The sequence below is a fragment of the Aspergillus aculeatinus genome (genome assembly GCF_003184765.1).
Source record: "Aspergillus aculeatinus CBS 121060 unplaced genomic scaffold BO66scaffold_6, whole genome shotgun sequence".
Lineage (NCBI taxonomy): Eukaryota > Fungi > Ascomycota > Eurotiomycetes > Eurotiales > Aspergillaceae > Aspergillus > Aspergillus aculeatinus.
Window position 1 is genome coordinate 452,839 of NW_020291475.1, and position 27,352 is coordinate 480,190.

The 27,352-nt window shown below is 53.6% G+C and overlaps 9 protein-coding genes across 9 annotated transcripts; 5 read left to right on the forward strand and 4 right to left on the reverse strand.

Moving 5' to 3' along the window:
- Positions 1 to 233: 233 nt before the first annotated feature.
- Positions 234 to 1,564, forward strand: BO66DRAFT_388752 (NEDD8 family protein RUB1). Its single transcript, XM_025646634.1, has 4 exons — positions 234 to 373; positions 517 to 571; positions 800 to 882; positions 983 to 1,564. Exons 1-4 carry the CDS (start codon positions 363 to 365, stop codon positions 1,065 to 1,067), a joined length of 234 nt encoding a protein of 77 aa, XP_025507478.1. The 5' UTR covers positions 234 to 362; the 3' UTR covers positions 1,068 to 1,564.
- BO66DRAFT_366640 (elongin A domain-containing protein) lies at positions 1,563 to 3,381 on the reverse strand. The gene is made up of 4 exons (XM_025645261.1): positions 3,107 to 3,381; positions 2,972 to 3,048; positions 2,094 to 2,900; positions 1,563 to 2,023 (listed from the first exon to the last, which is right to left on the reverse strand). Exons 1-4 carry the CDS (start codon positions 3,162 to 3,164, stop codon positions 1,916 to 1,918), a joined length of 1,050 nt encoding a protein of 349 aa, XP_025507479.1. The 5' UTR covers positions 3,165 to 3,381; the 3' UTR covers positions 1,563 to 1,915.
- Positions 3,382 to 3,569: 188 nt separating this feature from the next.
- On the forward strand, positions 3,570 to 4,537 carry BO66DRAFT_388754 (putative tubulin-specific chaperone Rbl2). The gene is made up of 4 exons (XM_025646635.1): positions 3,570 to 3,707; positions 3,928 to 4,108; positions 4,168 to 4,254; positions 4,311 to 4,537. Exons 2-4 carry the CDS (start codon positions 3,941 to 3,943, stop codon positions 4,410 to 4,412), a joined length of 357 nt encoding a protein of 118 aa, XP_025507480.1. The 5' UTR covers positions 3,570 to 3,707; positions 3,928 to 3,940; the 3' UTR covers positions 4,413 to 4,537.
- Positions 4,378 to 5,750, reverse strand: BO66DRAFT_342149 (uncharacterized protein). The gene is made up of 2 exons (XM_025644452.1): positions 5,625 to 5,750; positions 4,378 to 5,551 (listed from the first exon to the last, which is right to left on the reverse strand). Exons 1-2 carry the CDS (start codon positions 5,668 to 5,670, stop codon positions 4,563 to 4,565), a joined length of 1,035 nt encoding a protein of 344 aa, XP_025507481.1. The 5' UTR covers positions 5,671 to 5,750; the 3' UTR covers positions 4,378 to 4,562.
- A 5,214-nt stretch (positions 5,751 to 10,964) lies between these two features.
- Positions 10,965 to 15,111, forward strand: BO66DRAFT_408587 (MFS transporter; the record flags this gene model as incomplete). Its single annotated transcript, XM_025649128.1, has 6 exons — positions 10,965 to 11,394; positions 11,443 to 11,698; positions 11,760 to 12,346; positions 12,851 to 12,938; positions 13,022 to 13,721; positions 13,771 to 15,111. The coding sequence occupies 6 exons, from the start codon at positions 10,965 to 10,967 to the stop codon at positions 15,109 to 15,111; spliced, it is 3,402 nt and encodes a 1,133-aa protein (XP_025507482.1).
- Positions 15,112 to 15,234: 123 nt separating this feature from the next.
- Positions 15,235 to 17,126, reverse strand: BO66DRAFT_366658 (putative DnaJ domain protein). The gene is made up of 2 exons (XM_025645262.1): positions 16,575 to 17,126; positions 15,235 to 16,452 (listed from the first exon to the last, which is right to left on the reverse strand). Exons 1-2 carry the CDS (start codon positions 16,751 to 16,753, stop codon positions 15,357 to 15,359), a joined length of 1,275 nt encoding a protein of 424 aa, XP_025507483.1. The 5' UTR covers positions 16,754 to 17,126; the 3' UTR covers positions 15,235 to 15,356.
- A 200-nt stretch (positions 17,127 to 17,326) lies between these two features.
- BO66DRAFT_366660 (uncharacterized protein) lies at positions 17,327 to 19,841 on the reverse strand. Its single transcript, XM_025645263.1, has 2 exons — positions 19,371 to 19,841; positions 17,327 to 19,276 (listed from the first exon to the last, which is right to left on the reverse strand). Exons 1-2 carry the CDS (start codon positions 19,765 to 19,767, stop codon positions 17,460 to 17,462), a joined length of 2,214 nt encoding a protein of 737 aa, XP_025507484.1. The 5' UTR covers positions 19,768 to 19,841; the 3' UTR covers positions 17,327 to 17,459.
- Positions 19,842 to 23,638: 3,797 nt separating this feature from the next.
- Positions 23,639 to 25,806, forward strand: BO66DRAFT_314884 (uncharacterized protein; the record flags this gene model as incomplete). Its single annotated transcript, XM_025643450.1, has 6 exons — positions 23,639 to 23,706; positions 23,857 to 23,966; positions 24,017 to 24,129; positions 24,188 to 24,266; positions 24,329 to 24,677; positions 24,735 to 25,806. The coding sequence occupies 6 exons, from the start codon at positions 23,639 to 23,641 to the stop codon at positions 25,804 to 25,806; spliced, it is 1,791 nt and encodes a 596-aa protein (XP_025507485.1).
- Positions 25,807 to 26,765: 959 nt separating this feature from the next.
- Positions 26,766 to 27,199, forward strand: BO66DRAFT_388765 (uncharacterized protein). The gene has a single exon (XM_025646636.1). The coding sequence runs from the start codon at positions 26,793 to 26,795 to the stop codon at positions 27,069 to 27,071; it is 279 nt and encodes a 92-aa protein (XP_025507486.1). The 5' UTR covers positions 26,766 to 26,792; the 3' UTR covers positions 27,072 to 27,199.
- The last annotated feature ends 153 nt before the right edge of the window (positions 27,200 to 27,352 follow it).

Sequence of the window (27,352 nt, forward strand, 5' to 3'; positions counted from 1 at the left end):
TATAGTCATTCCAGTATCCATCAAGCAGAATGACTCTTACTTACTACTCGTATTGAGTGTCAACTCGACACTACTAAGAGCAGGATCCCTGTACAGCTCCTGGGTCTTGTGGGTATTCAATTGAATACTAGTACTATTGTTCAGTGCTCTCGCCGGGCCTCCTCCCAAGTCCGATGCCCCACCAGAAAGCGACCCCGCCGCGGCTTTCCGTCACGGAAACAACCCTCCTCCATGTTAGTTACTGCTCACTACCCCAACTCATCTCGCATACCCGGACATACAGCCTTCTTGCGCTGCGCGATCGCAACTACCCTCAACTACTACCCGATCCTTCACCATATAGACCGTCCCACCTTCTCAAAATGTTGATCAAGTGAGTGAGCCTGCGGCGCGCCGTCCAGCCCGGCCCCGACATCTCCACCCCCCAAGCCCATGACGCAGAGGGGGAAACACCAAGTCGTCGGGGCATCGGTCATGAACCAAACCAGCTGACCATCTTTTTCCACTGCAATATAGAGTCCGTACCCTCACCGGCAAGGAGATCGAACTCGATATCGAGCCCGACTACAAGGTACTTACCTACCTACCTCCCTCCCTTACGTCGCTTACCTTCTGCTCCACCTCCCCTCCCCTCCTCGGCGTGTCTGTGATTCCGTGCGTCGCCGTGTAACGGAGAAGACGAACGAGGCAGGCAGCAAACCATCAGCCCAGGCTGCCCCTCAACCCCACGACAAGAATTTCTCTCGAAGCTCTCACCACAGCAACAACATCAGCTAACCAATCTCCAAACACACCGCAGGTCTCCCGCATAAAAGAACGCGTCGAAGAGAAAGAGGGCATCCCCCCGGTCCAGCAGCGACTGATCTTCGGTGGCAAGCAGATGTACGCCTGCCCTTTCCCAATCCCCACACCTTTACCTCAACCGAATGTTTTCCAAGCCCGGAGGAAAAAGAGAAAACTCACCCGTGCTTCGAAAAAACAGGGCCGACGACAAGACCGCCGCAGAATACAACCTCGAAGGTGGCGCCACACTACACCTGGTCCTCGCGCTTCGTGGTGGTTTTTAAAAGCGACAGGGACTTGAGAGGAAAGGAGGGAAAGAGAGATGCCGGTTGGTAGCTGTGTTGTGCATGGGAAATTAATAAATCGGTTCCCTCCCTCGACAGTTTTGTCGTTACCATCATACTCATACTCAGACTCATACCCATAATCATGCCTATCTACCCCGTTGCTACGCTTCAGGAACTGGTTTCCTGGAATGGAAACATCATCATGGCCGGTTTTTCTTTGCTCCATCACAGGCATATAGAGTTGAGTCGCGCATATGTCGCTTTCGTCCTTGGACCCTAGCGCGATGTTGAAATGTGGTTTAGCAGCAATACAATAATAAACCGCTCATCAGCTTGTATGCGGTGTGCGGGCGCGGATTTCAATGGGTTGGAGAAAGGGCGGCGTTTGGCCGTATGGGAATGGCGGCTGTGGTTGACGAGGTTTGCTGTTGTATCCTGGCTGGGGAAGAAGAAGAAGTATATGTATACGTGGGTCAGGCTTCAGTGTAGCAGAGAGTATATTAGATTCATAGACCTCGTGCGGAGAATAAGTTCAAGCCCGTTCGCCTTAAAACCCGTTCGCCTTAAAACCCGTTCTAGATATGACCACCACCAGCAGATGGAAAAAGGTCATTGTGATAAATCTGAAGCCAACCATGTCTAAGTGCGCTCTGGTGGCCAAAAAAAAAGAGGAAGGTAAAGAAACGCAAATCATGGGAATAGAATAGTGGCAAATAGAATGACGCTCAAAAGGATGCGAGATGCCGGCCATTATTCGAAAGGACAGCACGGTCCAGGTCTAAGAGCGGCCTATATATGGCTCAAAGAAGAAATCATTATTCGAATATCATATACCAACTTATATGTCAGTTCAATCTTTTCTTCTTGGGTTGGAGGAAAGGATTAGCGGGCGCAGGTCTTTTCCGAACCATAGGAGGACGGGCTCCAGGTGCGGTCGAGTCACCTGCATCTGTCTGTGGCCTAGTCAGTCAAGATCCTAGCACCGAGAATATCAGTCAGGATTGAAAAGAGAGGGAAACAAACCGGAGAGGGTGATGCCGCCACTCCTGGGCGTGCAGTCCGCGCCGTGGTTTCTGAAGCAGGCGAAATCCCCAGAGTGCCTGCTGGTCGTCCGGAGGCTATTGCCCGGAGTCGAGCTTCCCTATCCCGGAGGGTGGAGTTGACTGCTAGGTTATTCTGGCCTGCAGAAACCGCAGCACTCTGCATCCGGGACCGTCCGGGTGCCCTCATAGCTAGAGCCATGTTATCTCGTCGGCGGGGGACAGGAGGCTCGGCAGGACGCCGATGTTCCTCAATCAAGGACCGTGGAGCCTGTCTGACCTGCGAAGCTCTGTTGTTGAGCTGCTTTGTTGGGATGGCCAGCACACTATTGCGCTTCGTGGCGGTGAAAATGCTGTTCTTCTTCTTTGTCTCCCGTGGTACGGAAGGTCGTTCGAATTGCCAGGCAGGCGCTCCTAACGGATCTGAGGAGCCCAGTCCAGTCCTCGCGGGAGTGAATACTGGTTTGATGCCGCCCATCTTCCGATCGTAGGAAGCGTAGCGCTGCTTCGCAGTAGGCCTCTGACCGGGGAGGCGCCGGTCCGTAATGAATTTCGCACTGTGCTTGGCTCTCTCGGAGCTGATCCCATCCAGCGCCATCTTGAGTTTCTCTGCATCCTCATCAACTGCCCGTTGTACTTCTTCCTGAAGCTCGCGATATACGTCATACCAGCAATCTGACTTCTCGGGCACAGCGTCCCTGTGCGATTCTGGAATGTCCCGCTCGATGAATTCACGCCATATTTCTTCGTCATCGCGCATGAGATGAGGCGACTGGATTTCCAATGCTCTCTGTAAGATCATGGGCGATCGGTTAGTCTAGAGCCTTCTTCCTATGGCCCAGCGGCGATCGCGCGACTCACCAGTTTCTCCGGACTCTCCACCTTGAGGAGGAACGGACGAGCAAGGGCATAAGGGATGTTTCCGATATCATTCAAGTCTAGGTAGCACCAGTATCAGCGATCAGATATCTCGGAGTTGACTCAGGCGCGACCCACATTTGACGTTCCTGATCGCAGTTGCCGTGCAAAGCTGGAGTAATGAGGGCGGCGGCATTTTCTTTTAATCGGGGGCAAAATCATATAATAACCAAGTTCTGGGCATGAGATATTTATCACATATGACCAGGATGTGAAAGTCGAATGTATAAGACATATATAGAAGAAGTCTCAAGAGCCTAAACCGCCATCGCGAGAGCAGCCCTGACCCATTGGAGTTCTTTGTATGCGCCTTTTGTCGAGCCCGAGGGCGGATGGCTATTACCTTAGGTAGTACCTGGTCCGATAGAGGAGATCATACGGAGTAAGTTACACCGTGGACAATGAGCTCATTGGCCCAGTCTGGTGAATAAGCCTGACGTACTGCCGGAAGACACCGCCGGCGATGATGGCATGGGCGGTGTGCTGCTGGCACTTCCTCGACTCCCCTCCTTCCCGTGCTGATACTAATCATCCAATGCAAACAATGCAAATTGTCGTTCGATAGCATCATACCCAGTGGAGGGGCAGAACAAAGCAATTTACCCAACGCAACAAAAGAACACTCTTCAGACTCAAATCTGTGATCTCAACTTTTTGAAAAGACCTTTGTACAGTACAGGTTAGTCGATCAATGTCTTTGTCATTCGTTCCAGAGGTGTTCTGAGAGCATTCCAAAACTTGAGCTTGTTCAGAGCTCTCCACTTCACAAATGCATCGAGTTCTCTAGTGCACTGCTCGCCATCTCCCCAAGCTTCAGTGAACACGCTGAATAGGGTCATAGCCTCTGCAACATGCTAGCATTAGTAGTGTGACAATACTCATCTCTAACATCTACATAGATCTTTGGTCGCAATGGCACCCCGCTCTCAACTAGAGATTGCTACGGCATCTGTCCAGCGCTTGATCAAGGAAGAAGCGTCCTATCACCGCGAGCTACAGCAGCAAACGGAGAGAATCAAGAAACTCGAATCCGGCGAGGGTGGGGACGATGAGAACAAGGAGTGGACTCTGAAGCAGGAGGTCTGTACCGCCAACAAATCCCTACGCCAGTGCTGCCACTGACAGTCCTCGTACGACAGCGCCTTGCCCTCGAGGAGACTAGGAAGGTCCTTCCGACCCTGAAGCAGAAGATTGTGGATGCGATCGCTAAGCTTGATCAGTTGCTGGTACGTTTCTCTCTCATGTTTCGATTGATTCTACAAGACCAACTAGCTTTTTGCAGATTGAGGAGGGCAAGAAGGGCGCCGAGAGCAATGTCGAGCAGATCAATGCTGCCAAGGAGGCTATCTCCCAAGCCAGAACAGCAGAGCGAGAGATCTCGTAAATCCACGTTCACTAGTTCTGTCTATGCAATTATTGTAAAAGTACAACATGGTGGAAAAAAACCAGAATTGCTGTAAATAACAGCCGCCATGAATCCAAACGCCGCCAATTAACTCCGCGCTTAATGCTAGCTCATAAGAGCTTCCGATCATCAAGTAGTATCCATTCTATCTGTCCGATCGTCCTGCTCTTCTCCCTCTTCCAATTCTTCATGTACCTCGCCCTCGTCCTCCATCGTGGTGTCCAGATCAGGCGAGCGTTTCTCCTCGTCGCCCGGAACCGTCACTTGCCGCAAGGGTGACGCCGCACCGGTCGTGGCTGATCTATCCACTTGCAACCCAGCTGACAGACGACCGAGCTCATCGGGACTCTGATGCGATGAAGCCAGGCTCTCCGAGTCGTGACGAGGCGTATTGGCCCCGCTCGATTTACCCTTGGAGGGTACGTCGCCGTCATCGCCGTCCTCACCTTCCTGCATTCCCTCCCTGCGCTCCACTTCCTCCTTCTCGTCGCGAATCAAGCGACGCAGCTGCATGCCTTCCTCAACGATGCGCCCGAACTGCTCCCGGCGCTCCGCCCACGTCTGCGCGTATTCCTTGCTTTCCTTCTCCAGATCGGTGATCTCGGCCTGCAGCTTCTGTAGGTTGGCCTGTTGGTCCTCGCGCGGTTTCAGGAGCCGGTTGCTCGTGATCTTGTCCGCCAATTCGTCGTAGCTTTTCCGCAGCGCCAGCAGCCGTTGGGCCTCCTCGAGCTGAACCCGCAGCTCGGAGGTGTTGTCGCGGACGGATTGCATGGTGTCCAGGATGCCCAGCTTCTCGGTCGCGTACCGCTCGCGTTCCTTCTCGTTGCTCGTGAGGAGGAACTGGATGCGCGCGATGCTGATTTCGAAGGCGGCGAAATCCAAGGCGACGTCCTCGCGGAAATGGCTCCAGTGCTCCTGCCGCTTTTGCTTCTCGGCCTCCGCCGCCGCCGCCGCAGCATCCGCCGCCGCAGCATCGTCGTCGTCCATTCCATCCGGCGGCAGATTCGGGGGAGGTGTGGTGTTCGAGATGAGGACCGAATCGTTGTTCAGGAGACGTTTCGAGATCCGCTTGAAGGGCTTTTCTTCGACATTGAGAAGGCGCGACTTGTGGAGTCCATCTGCATGAATTAGCGGGGAGTGTCGGTGGTTGAGAGTTTGGTGGATTGAGGAGGGAAATCGATCTGAATTTACCTTCTTCTAGCTGATCGAGTAGCCCATAAGATGCATAGGATGCCATTGTGTAGGAAAGCCGCAAAGGAATGTGACTTTCTGCTCAGTATTGTTGAGCGGTTCGCTGAGGTGTCGGGGAAAAAGCCGATGCGGCGGCATAAAGTAAGTGAGTGAGTGAGTGAGTGAGTGAGTGAGTGAAGCGGTCGGCAGGGATCCGCGCGCTAGGCGGAAAACCAACTTTCTGCTCTTCCATTGAGCAGCTGGCCTGTTTGCTTTCCGCTGTTTTTACTGCTACGCATGCAACCTCGGATAGATCTGGATACACTTAACTAAAATTCACCCTCCTCTAGCATTTAAGCTGGCTCGCATTACAGCTTGAACTCACATTGAATACTCCTGAGCTGTTGTCAAAAGTGCTCTCTTATGGAGCATCATGGTCTTTTCAGAGTGTGGGAAGAGTTAGTCAACTAGCTGTATGCCAGACATGGGAGTTAAGTCCGTGCCTGGTCATCTTCTGTATACAGCAGCACATCTCGGAGAAGAATGGCGAAAACTGATGTGATGCTTGACAGGCTTCTACAAAGTACTATCTACTCATGTAATTGCCTTGCCTTGGAAGGACAGCTCGGACGCTGTCGGAACGGATGGCCATGGCGCCAAGCTCCACTTTATTGAGCTTAAATCACCACGGCCTATTGCGGGTTCCAGCGTACAGTACTTGCAAATGCATGTCCAGAGACTAAGTTCCACATTCTACTATTCATACAGGGCAATAATGCTTGATCTTGTAAGCACTAAAGGAGGGCAGTGACAGTCATCTTGAACTACTCTGCAGTTTGCCCCCGAGCACAGCAGTAGTTGTCAAGTATGTAACGGGCTGTGTGATACATCTGTGACCTTATTGTCCTTTTACTCGTTCATATCGAGGAATTCGTGACCGGCCTCTTGTGATGGATGATCTATTCGGACTGCAAGCGGGTTCTTGCAAGTCCAGCCTGTTGCCTTGCTTGGTAACGAGGAAGAGCCTAGTTTCGAACTCGAAAGGTAGCGGAATCTATGGCTCACAACGTAATCACGGCCAGAAATGGCTTTCCTCGTGCACATAGGAGGATTGGCAGGCAGGCACGCTTATGCTCGTCTGACCTTTCTCGGGTGCTGTGCAAGAGCATTCCCGCCGATGAACAGGGACTGAGTTGAGGCTCGGGCACAATACCATGCTACCCAGGATCTCTGCAATCTAACTCATGGTTATTAGTGCATTGATATCAAATCTAGGTGCCTCGCCTAGTCACTGTCTCCGGTATGCTGTCCATAGAGGTCTCCATAATACTGTGCCGCTCGTTTGTGAAGCCTGTGAATACAGTTTCATGCACGCTCTGCCGAGACCTAGGAGTCGCTCAGGCATCGGTACCATTCATTCTCGGACGAGCAGTATCATGCATGGACTAGCAATGACCCAATTTGAATGCTTTATTTCCAGAACCTCCCTGCTGAAGGCCTGTGGTGATGACCTGCATATCATGATTCTCAGATCGCCCGGAATGATATTGATAGCGACAGTCAAGGCACAGCACCTGTGGTTCCTCAAGCGTACAGCTCTGGTATTGATCCGACCTAGATAGATTGACTACTGGTAGTCAAAGCATGTTAGTTCGGTACTAGAGAAAACAATGTAGTCAGATCGCGTGCGTACACAGAGGCTTGCATAGCTGGAGAGAGTGTGTGAATCACCGATTGCCACGGCCTATGCTAACAAGACAGTTGTCAATTCAAGCAGGGGAAGAGAGATGGTCTTATGATCGAAGCTAGTCGAACCTCCCATATGAAACAGGTACAGTACAGTACAGTACTTCAATTATGATGAATTGTACTCCGTACTCAATAACTTAAGGTACCTTAATGCCAAGACCAAAGCAGCAAGCTAACCCCGATCTGGTATTGCGTTGTCACCTCCACCCACCTCTTCTGGGCTCTTCTGGGGCCAAGTGACAGGAGTACTAGGTAAGTTACTGTACTCCGAGTAAGTGCAATTGAAACAATTCCCTAGTACTCCGTACTCCGTATTATCTTTCCAACCCCCTGGTTGTTTTGACACTCCCCATGATTTTGACTCTACTACTTGCTTTTGATTACAGGCCCGTCGAGGGCTCCTGATAATCTCTCTACCCAGGCTGCTGCCTGTGTGCATGATCTTTCTAAACAGTCTCCTAAATAAAACCTTTCTATCTATCTATTCATCTAATTTAAATTTACCTCCGGCCTCCGATAGGGGAAAAAAAAGCTGAGAGAAAACTGCCGCAGTACGCGCGAATGATGCCGAATCAACTAGCGCCAGATTACACACTACTGTGCTAAGAGCCTGAGGCAGTCGAAGTCTTGCTGATGGACCCTCCCAATCAGACATCATAACCTATAATCTTCATTGCACTCTTCGTGTACACGCGCCATCGTGATGGCGGAGATGTACTCGGGGCTCCACGTGGGCCAGCGGTTCGGCTCGCTAGAAGAGTTCAAGGCACTGGTACGGACCATCTCCGTGAGGCAACATTGGGAGCTCCGCGTCACAAGAAGCAACAAGAAGAGCGTGGTAATAGGATGTCGCTCTTCGAACAATTGTTTCTTTCGAGTCGTATGTCGTGCAAACAAAAACGCGACCTACATTAGCAGTCTCCAAGACAGCCATAACTGTCGACGCAATGCGACCCCCACATCGAGAACACCGGCTCGCTCGGAGGCTTCGCATGTCCGCTTCCTCCTTTCGGAGATTCCCAAGCTTTTTGACATGAGCCATAAAGTCAAAGCCCAAGATGTTGTCGACGCTATCAAGCGATATCATGGATACGACATATCCATGCGACAAGCGCAACGAGCACTTATTCGCCTACAACAGAAAGAAGTCCAGAACCAGAGCGAAGAGACCAATACGAATGACTCCAGTGGTGAAGATCAACCAGACAGCCCGCCGTCTCAGATGGAGGCGCAGGCGAGTAACTCGGCATTTGGCAGTCTTTCCAGCCAACGCTGGATTTCGGACAACATCCCATTGGCTCTCATTGATAGCATGCACCAGGGCGAAGCCCATCGCAACTCACTCTCGATGTCCCATCTTCACAGTCAACCCGTACAACCACCCCTTCAAATCCACCTTACCCATCAAGTGCCGCACCTGCGCCAATTACACCAACCACCCGAGGCTCAATCTCAGGATCAAACCAGTATCAGCCACGGCATTCATCACCGAACGGACTATGGTGTAGCCAGCCCCGGCCAACCGTCTGTTCCAGAGCTCGGACAGCCCAAAATGCAGACCCAGCCTTCGAGTAACGGCCATCCTACAACACCGCAGGCAATCCTAACAAACTTTAAGATAGAATTTACATGCACCACATGTGGCGCATTGAACCAGAGCTTTTTCCCCAACCACGGGAATGTCATGGACGGAAGCTTTCTTCCTCAGCACCACGGACCCAACCAAAGTACTACTACCACCGGTGGGGGTCCTTCGGCACAGTCGGTTCAGGGACACGACAGTAACAACCGCGCTGGAGGACCCACGGGCTACGAAGGAACCAGCGCGACAGGTACACGTGGCGTACAGCCATCTTGGACGGCAGGTACCCTGGATCTTACACTTGCACATACACACTCTTAGGTTCGTGTAAAGTTGGAGGCGACACCCCAAGCTGTAACAGATGTTAGTCGCGCTTTGAGACTGGAAATTCTTGTATGAAGCATGTTACACAGCACATCGATTTGCCCCTTAACGCGTCAGCACCTGCTCACGGTTACCCAAAGTTGACATCGACCGTATCTTTCGCACTTCAACAAGTCCATGAGGTTCCACAGGGGATGAACCCATAAAGTAAGTTCCACCGCATTGAGATGGGATAATAGAGGCTGCATTCTGAATCGCTGCATCGAGGCCGATTTCCCAACAAGGATATACCTAGGGGACTGTCTTGCGAGACAGCATGTCATGCCCACCCCATGTCAATCGCCAGCCTCTAACAAAATCCCATCTGGGTTGGACTGCGACTCAAGCCCTAGCAGATCTCGCAACTCGATCCTTGATTAAATTGATCCGCCGGTCTGGTTGAAAATCGAACTGATTGGTTGCCAACGTCGACTTTAATGAAGAGACCAGGGTGGAGATCTTTACACAAAGCAGTTGCAGCTAGCAGAGCAATGCTGTGCACTGTAGACATATATGGCGAACAGGTCTCATGAGAAGCCCAGTCTCCGCACAGACTTTTGGGCACGAAAGCCAAGAGATCGATATTCGAAATCTCCGTCATTGCGATGAGATCTCGCCCGGCAGGACTTTCAATTACCGGATAGGTCGGCCAGCCTCCGACAGTACCTGTCGGACATCCGAAGCGCCGGTCAACCCAAGTTTCCGCCACACAGATCCACTTTCCCACTGAAAAAAATGTTAACTGACTGGGCAACCACAACGCGGAATCGGTCCGGATTCCCTGGCTCGGTTAGGTTTGAAACAGCTCATAACCGATAATGGCTGTGACAATGAGCAAAACGGCCATTGCCATTATGTCCGAGTCGCCCAGAACCGTCGGCGGTCCGTCCGCTGCCCTGCGGAGCTGGACTGATAAAGACTCGCAGGGAGGATGATTTGGTCGTCTCCTCCAGCATTTCTTACTAAATTGGCCCATGAACCGGACAGACAGGGGTCGCATGACGATATTCTAACTCCGCCTCAACCTATCTCCCCATATATAGCAGTTTGACTGTGTGTATGCACTGGATCTGACCTGCACTCCACTCACGACGGGGACAAGCTCTAAATCTTTGATACGACATTCGATATCCGTGACACGAACCTGGCTCCTCGGGCCAACTAAGACCATCTCCAGCCCCATCTGGACCATTCTCGAGCTCTTCTAAAAATATGTCCGAGGCCATCTTGCTGTCCAGACCGTTATTATTCTAAGAGAAGAAGAAAAGATGAATCGACAACAGGCGGCCGAGAAGGCTTTACACGACCAGACCAATATCCTCCCCATTGGGCAACTGCTGGTTGTCTTCTCTGGCCTGGCAGTCTCTCTGCTCATTACTTTTGTTGATCAAAATGGCATCAGCGTCACGCTTCCTACGATAGCCCGCGACCTCAATGCCCAGGATACGATCTCCTGGGCAGGAACTTCGTCTTTGATTGCGAATACCATGTTCACAGTGCTATACGGTCGACTTTCGGATATATTCGGTCGAAAGATCGTCTATCTCTGTGCATTAGCACTTCTCTGTGTCGCTGACTTGCTTTGCGGTCTTTCCCAAAATGCCCCCATGTTCTACGTTTTTCGAGGGTTGGCTGGCGTTGCAGGTGGCGGCGTCACGTCGCTGACCATGATCATTGTCTCGGATATCGTCACCCTCAGGGAGCGAGGCAAGTATCAGGGCATTCTGGGAGCAGCTTTGGGTCTTGGGAACGTCATTGGCCCGTTCGTCGCTGCAGCTTTTGTCATGGACTCGACCTGGCGAGGATTCTTTTGGCTCTTATCTCCACTGGCGGCGTGTTGCATCATCGTCGGATATATTCTCATCCCCAACAATTCCCGGAAGGATAGTTTCCGGAAAAATGTCCGCAAGATTGACTTCTGGGGCGTTCTCGCCTCGTCAATCGGCATCATTTTTTTGTTGATCCCCATCTCTGGGGGTGGGTCCTATTTCAATTGGGACTCGGCTATGGTTATCAGCATGCTCACTATCGGAGGCTGCGCCCTCCTCGCCTTTATTGTGATTGAATGGAAAGTGGCGGTGCTGCCTATGCTTCCAGGTATGTCCCAGTAGCCATCTTACAGATATTGGATACTAACGACTGCAGTGGTGTTCTTCAAGAACAAGGTGCTCTGTGCTCTGTTCCTGCAGAGTTTCCTTCTTGGTGCTGTGTATCAGTCTTACCTATACTACTTGCCTTTGTATTACCAAAACGCTCGCGGATGGTCTCCAATTGTGTCTGCTGCGTTGACTGCACCCATGGTAGCTTGCCAGTCACTTGCATCGATCACCTCCGGACAGTACATCTCACGCATGAAGCGTTATGGAGAGGTGATCTGGGCTGGCTTTTTCATGTGGACATTGTAAGTAACTAGTCTGTTCCCTCCCTTGCCAACTTGATCGTGCATTCTGACCGGGTCCCAGGGGTGCTGGTTTGATGCTACTATTTGATCAGCATACTAGCCCAGGTGCTATTGCTGTTATTGTCGGCATTGCTGGCATTGGCGTCGGCTGGACTTTCCAGCCGACCATGATCGCTTTCCAAGCCCATGCTACTAAATCACAACGAGCCGTTGTGATATCAGACCGGAACTTCTTCCGTTGTATCGGGGGTGCCTGTGGCTTGGCGGTCTCCGCAGCCCTACTCCAGGCCACCCTACGATCCAACCTCCCAGCCGGGTATAAGGACGTTGCGGAATCATCGTACACGCTTCCGTCCCGGAACGGTATCTCAGATTCCGATTGGGAGCAGATTTTGGCAGCTTACGTGAAGGCATCCCACTCTGTGTTCATCTTGCAGGTTCCACTAATCGGAACGTGCCTTCTTGCGTGCCTGTTCCTTCGGGACCGAGGTTTGGAGCGGCCGAAGGATCCGCATGAGATAGAGGAGGAGAAGAGACAAGAAGAGGAAAAGCGCAGACAGGAGGAAGCCCAAGCGCAGGAAGAGGAACGGGTGGCTGGTCAGGATGTGGAGGCTCAGGTTCCGCCCTCACCTGAGTCAGTTGAGGACGGTCATTCTATCACATATCCTGTTGATGTCGAAAAGAAGGAACGAGAACAATAGGGGCCAAGGGACGAAAGAGGATATCGCGTTGTGGCGCTTAGTTGAATAGATCCGTACAATACAGATGGAATGAAAGACAGACACAGACATAGAACAGAAATGAGCAAGAATGCTTAGCGGCGGAAAGAACCGCGACGCGACGTCTTGGCAGACTTCGGAGGGCCGACGCCATTCTGTTCACCCCACTTCTCCGACAATCACTCCGTCCCTCCGACACCAACCGTACGACGTCAGTCTAAGTATACTCATACATCGTCGTGGTGGTGGTGGCAACAATGACACAATGAGTGGTATGGAGACTGAGGGAGTCTCCCCCCACACAAGAGCGTCTTCTCCCTCTCGGGATTATAATCCTCGGAAGCGGGGGAGGACCGCTTGCACTCGCTGTAAAACGAGGAAGCAGAAAGTCAGTCACTGCAGTATGATACTGGTCAGCTCTTATCAAGAAGAGTCACGTTGACCATACCACACAGTGCGACAATAACTATCCCATATGCTCCAACTGCCACAAAGCCGGAGCAAACTGCGACAAGGCTTCCGTGCGAAATGATAACGGATCTCAGAATGAGTATAAGCCGGATAGCCATGCTTCGCTGCGGATATGCTAATCTTCTACTTACAGATATACGCGGGCTTTGGAGAGCCGGATACACTATCTGGAGTCGCAGTTAGATTCAAGACCCAAGGACAGCCGGGCCAGCAGCCACGTTGCTCATCCTGTCGCGGCACTCCTCTCTCCTCAGAATCCCCCGACACCGGCTGGGTCGACCACCGAACTTGACCGGAATGCTGTCGGGGAGATAGTGGGCTTTCTCGCCCTCAACTCGTCGGAAGCCCCAGCGTATGTGGGATCCAGCTCCGGGCTGTCTCTGGCCGCAGACCTCGGAGAAATGGTCCAAGCCACCGTCTGGAACCAAGCTCTGTCATCGTCGCGGAACCCGCCCGGGACACGAGCCGGGCAGCTGCCCAGTCACAATATCACAGGACTTCCGCCGCAACCGTCTACGGGAGACAAGAACTCAGAAGAGCGGGCGCGACCGTTGCGCATGGAGGAGTTGTTGTCGAAGACCACGGACCCTCCGAACGATGAACTGGGGTCGCGGATTCTGCGCGCCTATCTGACGAGACTACACGTGCGGTATCCATTTCTTGATCGGACTGAGCTATGGCGCTTGCACGAAGACCGCTGGCGGTTGGCCAAGACTCCACGCGAAGAGCTTACTAGGGCGGAGCGATTCGGGATCTTCAAATTGTATCTCGTATATGCAATTGGAGCGACGACTATACAGCTGAGTGAGAATCTGGCTACAATTCTTCCCGAGGTGAGTTGGCCCTGTTGGGTCTGATGTATCAGTCTAACCTCCTTAGCAGCAATTCTATACAACTGCACTACAGACTGTCCCCAGAATGTGTGAGCCACGGTCGGTGGAGAACATCGAAGCCATGACTCTGATGGTGGTTTACCATCTTCGATCTGCGTCCAGTCAGGGCATGTGGTACATGGTCGGGCTTGCGATGCGGACCGCCATCGACCTGGGTTTGCACCGAAAGGCAAATGAAAACAACCTGGATTCGTTCACCGCGCAGATGCGACGCCGTCTGTTTTGGACAGTCTACTACCTCGAGCGTGTGGTGTCGATGTCACTGGGCCGACCCTTTAGCATTGCGGACCGACACATCGACCTGCCTTTACCACTCGATGTCGACGACGATGTGCACGATCCGGCTGTGCTGACTGCATCCCCGCCGATGGACAGAATCACAAGCCTCACATTTGCCATCTACCTCATGAAACTCCGTCGGATTGACTCGCGAATCCAACATAAGATCTACCGAGCCGATCGCCCGCTGCACACTCTGCGCTCCAAGATGGACCGTCTATATCTGGAACTGGAGGAATGGAAGCAGTCCGCGACGCGCCGTTTCAGTGGATCCGACCTCGACTACCCGATGCTACACTACCACCGGGCTCTACGGCTGTTGATCCAGCCTTTCCTGCCCTCCCTGCCCCTCACAGACCCCTACTACCACATCTGTCTGCGAGCCGCCGGAAACACCTGCCAGACGCACAAGCGACTTCACCAGACCCTGGAATACGGCCACTCCTTCCTGGCGGTGCAAACCGTCTTTATGGCCGGAATCACTCTGCTCTACGCCCTCTGGACCCACACCAGCGACGTCTGGTCCGTGCAGCTCAGCAACGACATCCGGGCTTGTTCCACCGTGCTCTTCGTCATGGGCGAGCGCGCCAAGTGGGTGAAGAAGTACCGGGACGCCTTCGAGCTGCTCGTCAACGCGGCCATGGAGAAGCTTGAAGGCACCGATGCCTCCAAGAAGGTGGGCATGGCCGAGCTGATGACGGCCCAGCACATCGGCGGCGGCGGGATCAACGCTGGCATGTTCCGCGACAATCACCCCAGCACCTCGCGACCCACGGAAGGAGGGACGCCAGCGGCGGCGGCGGCGGCGCAGCAGCAGCAGCAGCCCGCTGCCAATCCCGCTGTCTCCGTTGACCCGACCAGCCAGGACCACGGCGTGCGCATGGCGTTGCAGCTAGCCCCCTGGATTGACCTGGAGGAGGACAGCCCGTTCTGGATGCCGGATTTCGAGACTCTGGAGGGGCTGTCGGGGGATTTATGGAGTAGCGGAGAGTTTGCGCCGTTTGCGCCGGTTGACCCGCTTTTTGGGGTGATGACGGGGCCAGACGTGTGATCTTTTACTCGAAGGTGTCGAGTCTCTGGACAGGAAAGCTAGCCTCGTAGCTATAGCATGCCCGTAGCCTTGCAGCATGCAGTTGCAATTTTGCACCTTAATTATACGAAGGACTGTGTGTCTCGGGATATGTTCTATTGGATTGTCTATCTAGCGCACCGCCCGAATGAAGAAAAGTAGAGCGTGTGGTTGGTAACTTCATCCATGCGAGCAAGTTTGCGCAAATCATTTTGGACCCAAATATATTATAACTCATCCTTCACAGCACGAGGCTGAGACACGGGACGACCGCTGTCTTGATCGAGCACGACGCCGTTCTTCTTGCGCCACTTCTCCCACAGGGCAAAGAAGTCCTTCTCCATGCCGCTCTCCATCTCATCCGGCAGGATGACGGTGTACTCGATATACAAATCGCCGGGGCTCTCGTCCTCGTCGTCGGACTCATGCAGATGGCCCTCGGAGTAGAAGGGCATGCCCTCGCCCTTGACGGTCTCCACAGCCAGGGGCTGCACGACCTGGCCCCGTGTCCGGCCCACCTGCACAACATGGCCATCCAAATGGGTGATATTCCGGGTCCACTCGCCCATCCAGGCCTCGCGCAGCGACAGCGCCTCCTTCCAGAACAGATCCCTGCCCTTCCGGCGGAAGAAGGTGCCATCGGTGCCCTCCGCCACCAGCTCGGGCTCGCGCTCCTCGAGAATCAGCACCAAATCGCCGGCAATCCAATCCGGACTCTCATCCGCCTCATTCTCAAACACGATCCGGGTCCCCTTGCCCATCCCCGGCTCGATCGTCGCAAACGTCTCCACCTCCTTCCTCACGACCCGGTGGCCCTGACACACGGGACACGGCCGCTTCACCATCTTCCCCTGGCCCCCACACTTGTCACAATGCATCTGCACCTGCTGAAACATGCCGGGGGCCAGCTGATGCTTCTGGATCACCACCCCGCGGCCCGCGCACTTGTCGCACGTCACCACCTCGCGATCCGCCGACCCGGTCCCCTCGCACGCGTCGCAGATCTGCTGCTTCTCCACCCCGAACGACACCTCCCGCCCGTTGTAGAAGTCGCGCAGCGGCAGCCCGACCTTCAGCTCCATGTCCGGCCCCCGGCGGTGGCCCGGCGCGTGCCCGAAATGGCCCCCGCCCCCGAAGAACCGCGAGAACAGGTCGAAGGGGTCGTTGCCCCCGCGCCGGCCGCCCCCGGCGCTCCCGCCCTGTCGGTGCTGCTCGATCCCGTCGTGCCCGTATTGGTCGTAGATCTTGCGCGTGGTCGGCGTCGATAGGATGTCGTACGCTTCGGCGATGAGCACGAATTTCTCGCGCGCGGTGTCGTCGCCTCTTTTTCTCGGGGGGAGGTGTACAGTGATTAGTTTATGTGGTGGTGGTGGAGGAGGTGGGGGTGGTGGAGAGCTCAGCTCCAAGGGAGAGAGGAGGGGAAGGGGGGGGTACGCAGAACTTACGGGTTCTTGTCCGGATGGAACTTCTTGCTTAAGGTCCGGTAGGCGCGTTTGATGTCCTTCTCCGAGGCGGATTTGTCCAGCCCCAGAGTCTTGTAGTAGTCGTCGGCTGCGAGGGCGAGTTGCACCAGACACAGGGTGAGGGCCACCAGGACGAAGAGGGTGCGCATTGTGGGGAGCATGATTGATGGTGGATGCTTCTTCCTTCGTCGTTTCAATCCTTGTTAGGAACGGTGTGTCGCATGTGTTTTTCTGGTGGTCGTGATGGTTCTGACAGCCGGAAGTGGGTGTGTGAGAGTATGTATGGTACGTATGTGGTCTGTTGGTTTGCGAGCGGTTTGCGATAGCCCACGGCCAAAACTGCGAAGTATGGCAGTCGGGATTTACCTCGCGACTTGTGCGAGCGTGGACGGAATAAAGTGACAAAAGAAGGTCTAAAGTAAGTGCCACGAGGGCAATTGACGAGTCCCTCAAGATCAGTCAAGATCTCAAGCAGCGAGACACAGGGGGGAGAGGGAGAGGGAGAGGGAGAGGGAGTGGGTTGTTAGTTTCCTGCCAGACTGGCTGTTTTGCAGTGCTGTTATCAGTTGCTTCTCTACTGATTAGGTGGCCGCAACGCGCCCCCGGGCCAATTGTTCGGCCGATGGCCGGGTCACGTGGACGTAACTACTGCTCATGCGCATACGCATACTGTTCAATGTCCATTATTACTAGAATAAATGGAGGCAGTTCATTCAATTCGTTAACGCAAAGTACAGAATGCAAAACTCATCGCTACCAACTAACCGAAACGCCTAACGGACCAGTGGCTATACATTATGGCATTCTCCCCTTGCACAATCTCATATCCCATCAAGGCAAAACATTACTCAGCACCTCACTCAAAACCTAAGCCCGACGAACGGGCACGTCGAAGATCTCGTTTCTCCAGGTTCCCGCCAGAGTGCGATACTCATCGCCCTCTTCGATAGCCTCCTCCGCCCGTAGCGCCTGCTGGTTCCACACCTTGACCAGACTGCCGGGGGCGTACACTCCCCGGAACACACCCTCACCCGGCGGCTCCAGTCCAATCCGCGCCTCAACGTCGGTCTCCGGCAGCGCCTTCAAGCGAGCCAGCACCGCCCGCACGAAGCTGGCCAGATCCTGCGGGTTGGCGATCCGGGCCGCCCGCAGCCGTTCGCGGGCGAACACCAGCTCCCGGTTCAGGGCAAACGCCGCCTGCACGATCTTCTCCGCGATTTTCTTCTCGAGCACTCGACGCACGAGGTGCTTGAGGAAGGGCTTGGTCAGCCAGAGCAGCCACTTCCACCGGCTGCGATGCACCTTGTAGTCGAGCTTGTGGATCCGAACGCGGACCCCGCGCAGGGTGAAGATCTGTTCCAGCCTGTCTCGGCCGACTTCGATGTCGAGTGAGATGTCAACCCCGCGCCTGTCTAGGAAGAAGCTGGCGACACCTTCATCGTTGAACCGCAGGAAGGGCCCAGAATGGGTCCGGATCCAGTACCCGAACTCAGACGCGCTGATATTCAATCCGTTGATGGTCGCCGTGAATGTGGTTTTGATGTCGGTGGCGGTCCGTTTGGAGTGCTTCTTCACGATATCGATATCGTTGCGTGTGGTCACGTGCATCCGATAGGGAAGAAAGGACGAGTAGTTAACCGTATGGCCCGGCTCAAGGATCAAGCTCTCCAGCAGCAAGTCAACCTCGGGCGCGGAGATCTCCAGGCGAGGGATTGGAATGAATTGCACCGTACGAAGAACCAGGGGCAGGAAACATTCGAGCAAGTCTGCCGGCAGCTGGCTCTCACGGCTATGATAGGCCTCCCAAATATCCTTGTACAGCTTCTGGGTTGCATTGGTTAAATTGGACACTGCTTTGTCGCTGGGCACCGTCCGCAGAGCTCGCTTGGCCTGGACCAGAAAAGCATCGACGTCCTGTCTGAACCGTGATTCAGTCTTGACCTCCTTAGACTTTTCCTTGAGCTCATCGAATTTCTCCTCCGCATTGTCAAAGAAGTTAGGATCAGTCAGCATCTCCTGGACGACGGAGCCGGTTTCCGAGAGGAACTTCTCAAACTCAGGGTCGGAGTTTGCATGCTGCAACACCGTCTCAAAGCGCTTCTCCAGGGCCTTCCATTCTTCGGCATCACCGAACGATTGCAACAAGATCCAAAAGTGCTGCATCGCCTGCTTGAGGTCTGCATTGACGTCGACATCTTCTTCCGCCGCCGTCACTACATCCGACGCAGCGTTCACGTAGGCTTGAGCATACCGACGAACCAGCTGGCCCAGGGTTGAGATCGAGTCCGAGTAGTCCGTACGATCCTTGAGCTTGAGGACGGTCCGCTTCAGTCGGTACAGCAGAGCCTCTTTCTCACGGCCGGCTAGGTGCTCCTTTGCACTACTGACCGCATCTTTGCCGGTGCGAGCCAGGCCATTCCCGGCAATCTCAGCCACCTCAGTCGCTTCGTGTCGCAGGTCCTCACCCGTGGGAGTATGGCCTTCATCTGCACCTGCACCCTGCACCGCTTTGGCCTCCTCCTCGGACGGTTTCAGCTGCTCGCCAATCTGCTGAGATGTGCTGGACAAGGAAAAGGCCGTGTCGGAGAAGATCTGCCGTCCAACAGTGGTCAAATCATCCACGAAGAGACGGAAGTCGGAGTTGGTCAGCAGGAGGCTTCCCACGGTACGTAGACTGTCGTATGCTGCGGCCGTAGAGTTAGCTCCCATCTTGACTCTACGGAAAGCGTCCATGGCGTAGAAAAAGAAAAAAAAAAACAAAGTGAGATGTGTACTGACCTGCTTGGGTATCGGCTCTCGCCCTGCTCTGGCGAGCCTGCTGCTGGATTTTGTTAGGGTCAATCGAGGCGCGAGATCGCGCCAGACGCCACAGAAACTCCTGCAGCTTGTCATCCTCGTTCTTCTCCTTCAGGAATTCGATGAAGACCTGAATCCACAGGCGACAATCGCGGATGATCTGACGACCCACGGAGCCCACATCGTGAGTCTGGGCGGAGAGCACATCCGAAGCCAGCAGAGTGCGGAGATTGACAATCACCTGTTCCGTAGAAGGCAGGTAACCATCCGAGAGGGCCCGGATCATCTGGTAGGTGTGTAGTTTCTGATGCAGGCGACGCTGGAGGGTCGTGTCCTCCTCATAGCGAGGGAGGAGGGGCTCGGTCTCCCCTTGCGGCATGGTTGCGATGGGTTCAGCAAACAGGAAGAGTAGATCAACTTGCTTGTAGAGAGGGACAGAGGGAGGTGGGGAGGTGGATGTTCGATACCACCGCAGAGTCCCTGATTCAAGGGATGATGAAACGGAGGGAATTGTAGGAAAAGAGGGAAAGCGATGGCAGCAGCTCCAGGGTTGGCTGATTCCTGTTGCATGGAATCATCATCGATCACGGGCTGGTGGTGGTCCAATCACTCTTGCGTCACCGCTCCCTTTCCTCGCCGCTTTATCAGTATCCCACGTGACCTGTCGGGCGGTATCTTATCGCTCTTATCGATAAGGCGGTTTTCTGGGGTGGTTCATCTCAAATCCTTGATCGGAAGAGTTAATCCCATGGTTGATGACAGCCTTGAAGGTCGGTAACATGGCACAATCCGTTCATCTCAGCAGTCAACTGACTTAGTCCAGAGATATACCCTGCAACGGCTATCCTGCTTGGTTGTGGTCGAGCTACCATCCCCGTCCGAGAGTTTCACCCTGAACACCACTGCGAGTTCGTTCCCATTTGCCTAAAGTATAAACACAGACTGAACTCGAGACAACACGACGGAGAGCGCATCACGTAAACAAGAAAAGGAAACCCCTGCCGTCACTTGTCCGCAAGCCAGGAAATAAATCCCTCTCTGTCACAGAAGTTTACAGGGCACGAGAGGGCCACCCGAGGAAAGATCAGTAGGGAAACCATGGAATGACGGGGTTCTGTCCGTGCAGCGATGCAAGGCAGATAGTCAGGTGTACATACAGTGCTGTACGAAGCACCGCATACAGGGTAGGGGTTCAAGGTGACAGCCACCACAACCAAGCTGTACACCTCCGTCATCGCGTCGCGCATACCAGAGGCCGATCAGAAAACAATAACAACAACGCAATGAGCGATTTATTTTTCACTGGGGGGTGAGAGAGCGGGCGAGCAGTTTAGTTGGTTAGTTACCTTACGAGTCACCGCATGCTTGCAGATTCCCAGGCTGGTTCCAAAGCCGAAGAGTGATGGTGGACAGACAGGTTAGCAGTCGGGGATCCATGATGCAGGTCGAATCTTGCTGAGTTACTGGGTTCCTGAAAGACCTCTCATATGAGGTATATATTGGAACCGCACGAAGGGATTTTCCTCCCATGAGAAATCCAATACAGGGCGAAGAAACGAATGATCAGCAGTGATCAAGCTTTGTGACCCATGCATCTTGAATCCGGGGGGGGGGAAAAGGGCGAAGGAAGGGGAGACGACGACGACCTGCTCAAGTGGGTAAACCCGGTCGCGGTAGGGATAGCTATGTGCAACATGGCGTGGAGAGGGAACCTAGGGATGTGCTTTGTCCATCTCGCCTACACATTCAGCCTGAAGTTTGAACCTTGAAAAGTGAGGGGACAGGTGATTTTCCACCCCGAGCGTTGGGAATGAAGGTCGACGGAGTAACCCGTTGCCCACTCACTAGCTCCTGAATAACTTCGCCCTACGGAGTACACTGAGCTTCCCATAGAAAAGAGACCAGGGTTTTAGATCTGCAGGCGTCTCCATCGGCTAAGCCGCCAATAGCTCGAGCAGGGTAGGCGGTGACGAGAGCAAATGCCGTGCGAAGCTGGGTTGAACTTTTTGATCCATGATGGGATCCTGATGGAGTCGATGGAGTCGATGGACCGTCGCACAACCCGAATCTTTATCGTCGCCCAAGACGCAATCTCCTTCAGATTTATAATAAGAACGAGGCTCGACCTGGACTGTGGCTACTGCCTGCCACGAACAATGAATTCCATCGGAAGCAGCACGGTTCAAGCGTGTTAAGATTAATTCTAGTGCGATTATAGTATGATTATAGTGTGAAAGGACTCAAAGGAGGGACTTTTGCAGGACCGAGTCAAGTCTAACTGGTGTAGGCCAAGCCATCCGAGCCGAAAATGGCCACATCTCACCCGAGACTTTGCTATTTTGGAGACGGGCTGACTCAGCTGCTGGCTGCTTACTGCATCGGATATTTCCATCGGTCGGGACCGATCGGCGCGGCAAAACAACTGTGTCTGCGGCTGGAGAATGCCATTGGACAGCCCATGTGTGGAATTTGGAGTATTACTCATTATATTTGGTCATTACTCGGTATATTTGGAGAAGAATTTGGGGGGGGGGGGCAACACGCAAACACACAAATTTATTCGCGCATTCTGATCGTCGATATTGATGCGTTCCCCTTGTTCGTGTGCCCAATTGTAGAGCCTGCATGCAGAATTGGGATGTGCCAGTAGACAACTCCGTACAGGTAACGTCTTGTCTGCACTGCAGTTCCTGGTGACAGATGGTTTGAAAAAGGGTTGACTACCGAGCTGTCGTGGTCATTTTGTGTTTGTGTGTGTAAGCTCAGCTGTCGGTACCTGCAGCCAGATGAGGAGAAAAACCAGAGAGCAAATCTCAGTGCGCAGTGATGAGGAGAAACCCGGGCCGCGTTTGCTGCGGGGAATCCAGAGATTCACATCCGGTCCAGAATCCTTCCTCAGGCAGTTTAGCTTGGGTTTTGTGTCATGGTGACTGTTGGACTGTTTGATGTTTGGGGAGCCTGAAATTCTGCCACATGAGTTGGTGGTGGAGATCCACTTCGGGACCCTTTTGGGTCTATTGCTGCTTTGGGTTTAGTTTTCCCGATGTGGAGATATCAGAGGCAGAAAAAAAAGGAGGAAAAAACGAAAAGAAAAGAGAAAAGAAAAAATGAGAAGCAGAAAAAAAAAGGATCGGGAAAGGTATATCGGGATTGGACCGAGATGGTCCATGTACTCCGTACCAAGTCAAGTAGCTACCTAGGTATTCATCCATCTATTCACCACCTATTCGCTTTTCATCCACCTCAATTGTGGTGAAAATGCGAGAATATCCTCAAGAATGATCATCAACAATCCATGCAGGATTCGATACGAGTACTGTAACTTAACTCTGTCTGTCACGAAGTCCGGAGTCTATTGTTGGCGAACAACAAACCTCGCTTCGACAGACTGACAAGTACATCGTATACTTCAGTCTGCTACCTATCAACTCCCTCCCATCTGCAATTCCCAACAATCAATGGAATCCTCCACCACGGTGCATACGAAGTGCATAGGTACTGTGTAGAGCTTTACTCCCGTACTCTGTCCTACAACGTAGTCGTTGTCCTGGTGTCGAAGAAATACCGCATATTTTTCAGTTGACAGTCTCAGCTCCATTTTCTCCTTTCCAATCTGGACACGTTTATTCGCCTGCATTTACTCCGCATTTGCGCTGCATTCGGCGAAGGCTCCCGTTCCAAGCTTGAAACCTTTCTCCATACCCGGACTTCCACGCTGTCTCTACCCAATCCTCTTCGCACCCGACGCTCCCCAAAGCTTCGTATCCCCCAATTTGATCCATTCTGCTCAGTATCTCCATTTTCGACCGGAGCCAGGCCCCATCTTCCCACCCGATCGAAACGGTTCGCTGCCATGCACCCAACGTGACCCGATACCCACCGGACCGGTCCCGGTCGCCCTTACTGGCCCTTTGCCTCCCGATTCTTCCCGATCGCTGTCATCCCTAAAACAATATCCCCTGGTCCTGGTTCATAGTTCTGGCGACGGCCTCGTCAGAAGATCACAACTACCGTGCGCGCTGACTGACCTGCTGTGGTTGAACTTCGGAATGCGGTGGATTTTGACTCAGGGGCGCTCAATGCGTTTAGTGCCTCAAGGACTTAAAGCCAGACGGCCTGTCGCTTCCTCAATTCGATTGACTCGGTCATCCTCTTCCATCTCCTCCTCCTCTTCTTCCTCCTCTCGCATTGTGACCTCGCCGGTTGGTATTCGTTTGAAAACTACTCTCGCCACTTCACAGCCGTCCACCATGGCTCGCTTTCCCGCACAAAGCCGACCCGTCCACGCGACTTCCTTCGTCAGCCATCCCGCTCCCGCGTAAGTAAAATCTTTCTGGTGACAACTCCATGACACCTGGCAGATAGGCCAACTCTCCATCAATCGTGCAACAATGAAGAAGAAGCAGCAGCAGCAAAACGGGAGCACACAACCCGAGCAGAGCAGTGGACTAACCATGGCCTCAATTAGCGAGTCGTCTAACTTCGACACCGCCAACCCTGCCTACATCCGCAAATATCTCCGCACCTATGGCTTGACGCCCCCGCGTGCGGAGTCATACGAGACCCAGAAGACTCGCTGTATGTGCAACTCGGCCTCTGGTCGCGCGACATCGCTAACAGGCTCGCAGGCTTGGCTCAATTGGCTCTAAAGCAAACTGTTATCGACAAATTCCTTTACCTCAGCACTCTCCGCAAGAACAATGTCCACCTGTTCTACCGTCTGGTCACGGATCACCTCAAGGTAAGCTCGGAAAGCGACGCTGTGGACGAAAACAACCCGTTGACTCACATGCTTTTAGGAATTGACTCCCCTCATTTACACCCCTGTCGTTGGAGAAGCTTGCCAAAGATGGTCTGAGATCTACCAACAGCCGGAAGGTGAGTAATCCCTGGATCCCTGTCCACGACGTGAAACCGGGCGCTAACGATGCACCCCGCAGGCATGTACCTGAGCTACGAGGACCGGGGCAACTTGGCTGCTGTCATCGCCAATTGGCCCCAGCCCAACGTCGAGATCACTGTCATCACCGATGGTTCCCGCATCCTTGGTCTCGGCGACCTTGGCATCAACGGAATGGGTATCCCCATTGGTAAATTGGCGCTGTACACCGCATGTGCCGGTATTCGTCCCGAGGCTACTCTCCCCTTGACTCTGGACCTGGGCACCAGCAACAAGGCTCTCCGGGAAGATCCGTTGTACATGGGTAGTCGCCGTGACAAGGTCACCCCCGATGAGGAGCGTGAGTTCATGGACGAGTTGATGACTGCTCTGACCGAGCGCTGGCCTGGGTAAGTCATTCCGTCTGGCTGATACGGAAGAGCGACGCTGACATGAACTGCCATTAGTATTGTCATCCAGTTCGAGGACTTCAAGAACCCCTTCCCCGCCCTGGAGCGTTACCGCGACGTTTACACGTGCTTCAATGACGACATCCAGGGTACTGGAGCTGTCATCCTCGGTGGTGTGATCAATGCCGTCAAGCGCTCCGGCCTTCCCTGCAAGGAACACCGTGCTGTCTTCTTCGGTGCTGGCAGTGCTGGTGTCGGTGTTGCCAAGCAGATCGTCGACTTCTTCGTCCGTGAGGGCATGACCGAAGATGAGGCCCGCGCCTGCTTCTACCTGGTTGACACCAAGGGTCTCGTGACTGCTGATCGCGGTGACAAGCTCGCTGACCACAAGGTCTACTTTGCTCGGACCGACAACGACGGTCTGCAGCTGAAGACTCTTGAGCAGGTTGTTGACCACGTGAAGCCCACTATCCTGATGGGTCTTTCCACCATGGGCGGTGTCTTCACCCCTGAGATTCTCCGCAAGATGGCCGACTGGAACAAGAGCCCCATTGTCTTCCCTCTGTCCAACCCCTCCTCCAAGTCTGAGTGTGACTTCGAGACTGCTATCACCAACACCGATGGCCGGGTGCTTTTTGCGTCTGGCTCTCCCTTCCAGCCGATGAGCTTCACCAACTCCGCCGGTGAGACTCGCACCTACTACCCCGGCCAGGGTAACAACATGTATGTCTTCCCTGGTATTGGTCTGGGTACTATCCTCTCCAAGGCGGTCAAGGTCACCGACACCATGATCTATGCCTCGGGTGAGGCTCTCTCCAAGGCTCTGACGGCCGAGGAAATCGACAATGGTCTCCTCTACCCCGACTTGACCCGCATCCGCCAGGTTAGCGTTGTTGTGGCGCGCAATGTGATCCGTGCGGCCCAAGAAGCCAAGGTCGACCGCGAGACTGCCCTGCGCAACATGGACGATGCCACTCTGGATGCCTGGATCAAGGCCCGTATGTACGATGCCCACACGGAAGTTCTGTCTTTGGAGCGGGAAGTTGGCGCCATTCTGTCCAGCCTGGGTGGAAGCGCCTTGTCTCTGCCTGGCCTAAGCGAGGAGGCTGAAAAGAATGCTAAGCTGTAAATGGCTTTTCCTTGTTTGTCTTTTTCATCTTGTGCATCCCTGGATTGACCAGGTTGCTTGACTTTGGAGCGATTCTTTTTTTTTTCTCACATGTCATCCACTAGCTGGATGGATGCATTCTTCTTGTATACCCCCTTCTTGCACCGCTTCCATGCCCCATTTAATGACGAATTTGTGTTGGATCTTACCGACTTCGGACTCGGATTGGTTAGCTTAGATACTGTGAGTGGGTTTTCGGGTTGGGTAAAATTCATGACTGCACAATGTTCCAGACTGTCCATACATTTCTCTCACAAGATCGGAATGAGTATTCCAGAGCAGGCGTCTCTCGAACCTCGGCTTGGTTATTTTGCTCAAAGCTTCCATGTGATGCACCGTAGTCACATTCGCGATCGTATCGCCTCATCCGAGGGAGGAACCTCTTGACTCATGGTGTGAGGGAGGGGGTTGATAAGTTATCCTCAGCTTTGTACCCCGCAGCATGATCATGGCCACGACGGCTTGTATTGTACAACTGCACACGTGAAAATGGAGATGCGGGGAAAAGCCATGCAGCAGCGCACATCCACCTGTGACCTCATTCAATGCTGGGCCTCTGGCCAGCAACCCCAGCTCCAAGTAGGGTCTCGTGGCAAAGAATCCAGATTCATCTAGACCGGACCAGCTGACCACCTCTTCTGGTTCTTTTCAGCCCTGCCACCTTCAAATAAACTTTTCCCTCTAATGGCTGCAGGTGCACCCTCCCCGGGGCTAGTCTCGTGGAGTCGTGGTCCACGCTCCTGCCTGACAGCTCAGGGATTGTGGACCTCGGGATCTCGATGCCGAGGAGATCATTGGTCCGTCGAAGTGGTGACTGGAAGTGAAAGGTGTTGCGTTGTTGTCTCTGCGGTGAGGACGGGTGACCGTCGGGATATGTATAGGGCGTAGATTCCTGGGTTGGGTGAGGTGACTGGGCGACTGACTGGGTGACTTGGGCTCGGGAGGAAATGGTCCGGTGTACAGGACGGGGTGGTCTTCGGCTCAGTCTGCTCCGGGGGAGAGTTCTCCGGTTGTCCGAGATGGTTGGGTTTAGTTTAGTTTCACTCACGCCTCGAGGGGTGCGTTGTTCGGTGACCGGGTTGTGGATTGGACTTGTGGGAGATTGGAATGGTGTTTGTTTGTTTGTTTGGTGGGCAGGCTACAGTGCACTTTATGGACTGTATGTGTTGAGTTCTACTTTCTACTTGTTGCGTTGGTTGGGGTTAGGGTTGACGGCGCAAGAATGAGCCCGATTTTCGGGGTATCTGCAACGCTTTGGACAGTACTGTTCTGTACTCTGCCTAGCATCTGTAGTGCTCCATCAGTACTCACAAAATAGCTAGAGAATCTGTACGCAAGAGATACACTCCTTCGTGTCGAGACGTGTACTGTACACCGGAGAATCGTAGACTACCTTCTAGCGCACGAAGAAGGGCGTGAACGGGGCCCCAATGGATCCATAATCTAACACCCCCACAAAGAACTTATCTTCCAGCCTGGAGGGTTCGTCATCTTCCTTCTTCCGGTA

Coding starts and splice junctions, on each gene's coding strand:
- BO66DRAFT_388765 (XM_025646636.1), top strand. CDS start 26,793: ATGGTCCGGTGTACAGGACGGGGTGGTCTTCGGCTCAGTCTGCTCCGG.
- BO66DRAFT_366658 (XM_025645262.1), bottom strand. CDS start 16,753: ATGCTCCCCACAATGCGCACCCTCTTCGTCCTGGTGGCCCTCACCCTG. Junction 16,453..16,574: donor TTCCATCCGGACAAGAACCC/GTAAGTTCTGCG, acceptor CCCGAGAAAAAG/AGGCGACGACACCGCGCGCG.
- BO66DRAFT_342149 (XM_025644452.1), bottom strand. CDS start 5,670: ATGGCATCCTATGCATCTTATGGGCTACTCGATCAGCTAGAAGAAG. Junction 5,552..5,624: donor ACTCGATCAGCTAGAAGAAG/GTAAATTCAGAT, acceptor TAATTCATGCAG/ATGGACTCCACAAGTCGCGC.
- BO66DRAFT_366640 (XM_025645261.1), bottom strand. CDS start 3,164: ATGCCGCCGCCCTCATTACTCCAGCTTTGCACGGCAACTGCGATCAGG. Junction 3,049..3,106: donor TGCGATCAGGAACGTCAAAT/GTGGGTCGCGCC, acceptor GGTGCTACCTAG/ACTTGAATGATATCGGAAAC. Junction 2,024..2,093: donor TGGCGGCATCACCCTCTCCG/GTTTGTTTCCCT, acceptor ACTAGGCCACAG/ACAGATGCAGGTGACTCGAC.
- BO66DRAFT_388754 (XM_025646635.1), top strand. CDS start 3,941: ATGGCACCCCGCTCTCAACTAGAGATTGCTACGGCATCTGTCCAGCGC. Junction 4,109..4,167: donor AGTGGACTCTGAAGCAGGAG/GTCTGTACCGCC, acceptor CTCGTACGACAG/CGCCTTGCCCTCGAGGAGAC. Junction 4,255..4,310: donor CTAAGCTTGATCAGTTGCTG/GTACGTTTCTCT, acceptor AGCTTTTTGCAG/ATTGAGGAGGGCAAGAAGGG.
- BO66DRAFT_366660 (XM_025645263.1), bottom strand. CDS start 19,767: ATGCCGCAAGGGGAGACCGAGCCCCTCCTCCCTCGCTATGAGGAGGAC. Junction 19,277..19,370: donor GAGAGCCGATACCCAAGCAG/GTCAGTACACAT, acceptor CTACGGCCGCAG/CATACGACAGTCTACGTACC.
- BO66DRAFT_388752 (XM_025646634.1), top strand. Junction 572..799: donor ATATCGAGCCCGACTACAAG/GTACTTACCTAC, acceptor AACACACCGCAG/GTCTCCCGCATAAAAGAACG. Junction 883..982: donor ATCTTCGGTGGCAAGCAGAT/GTACGCCTGCCC, acceptor TCGAAAAAACAG/GGCCGACGACAAGACCGCCG.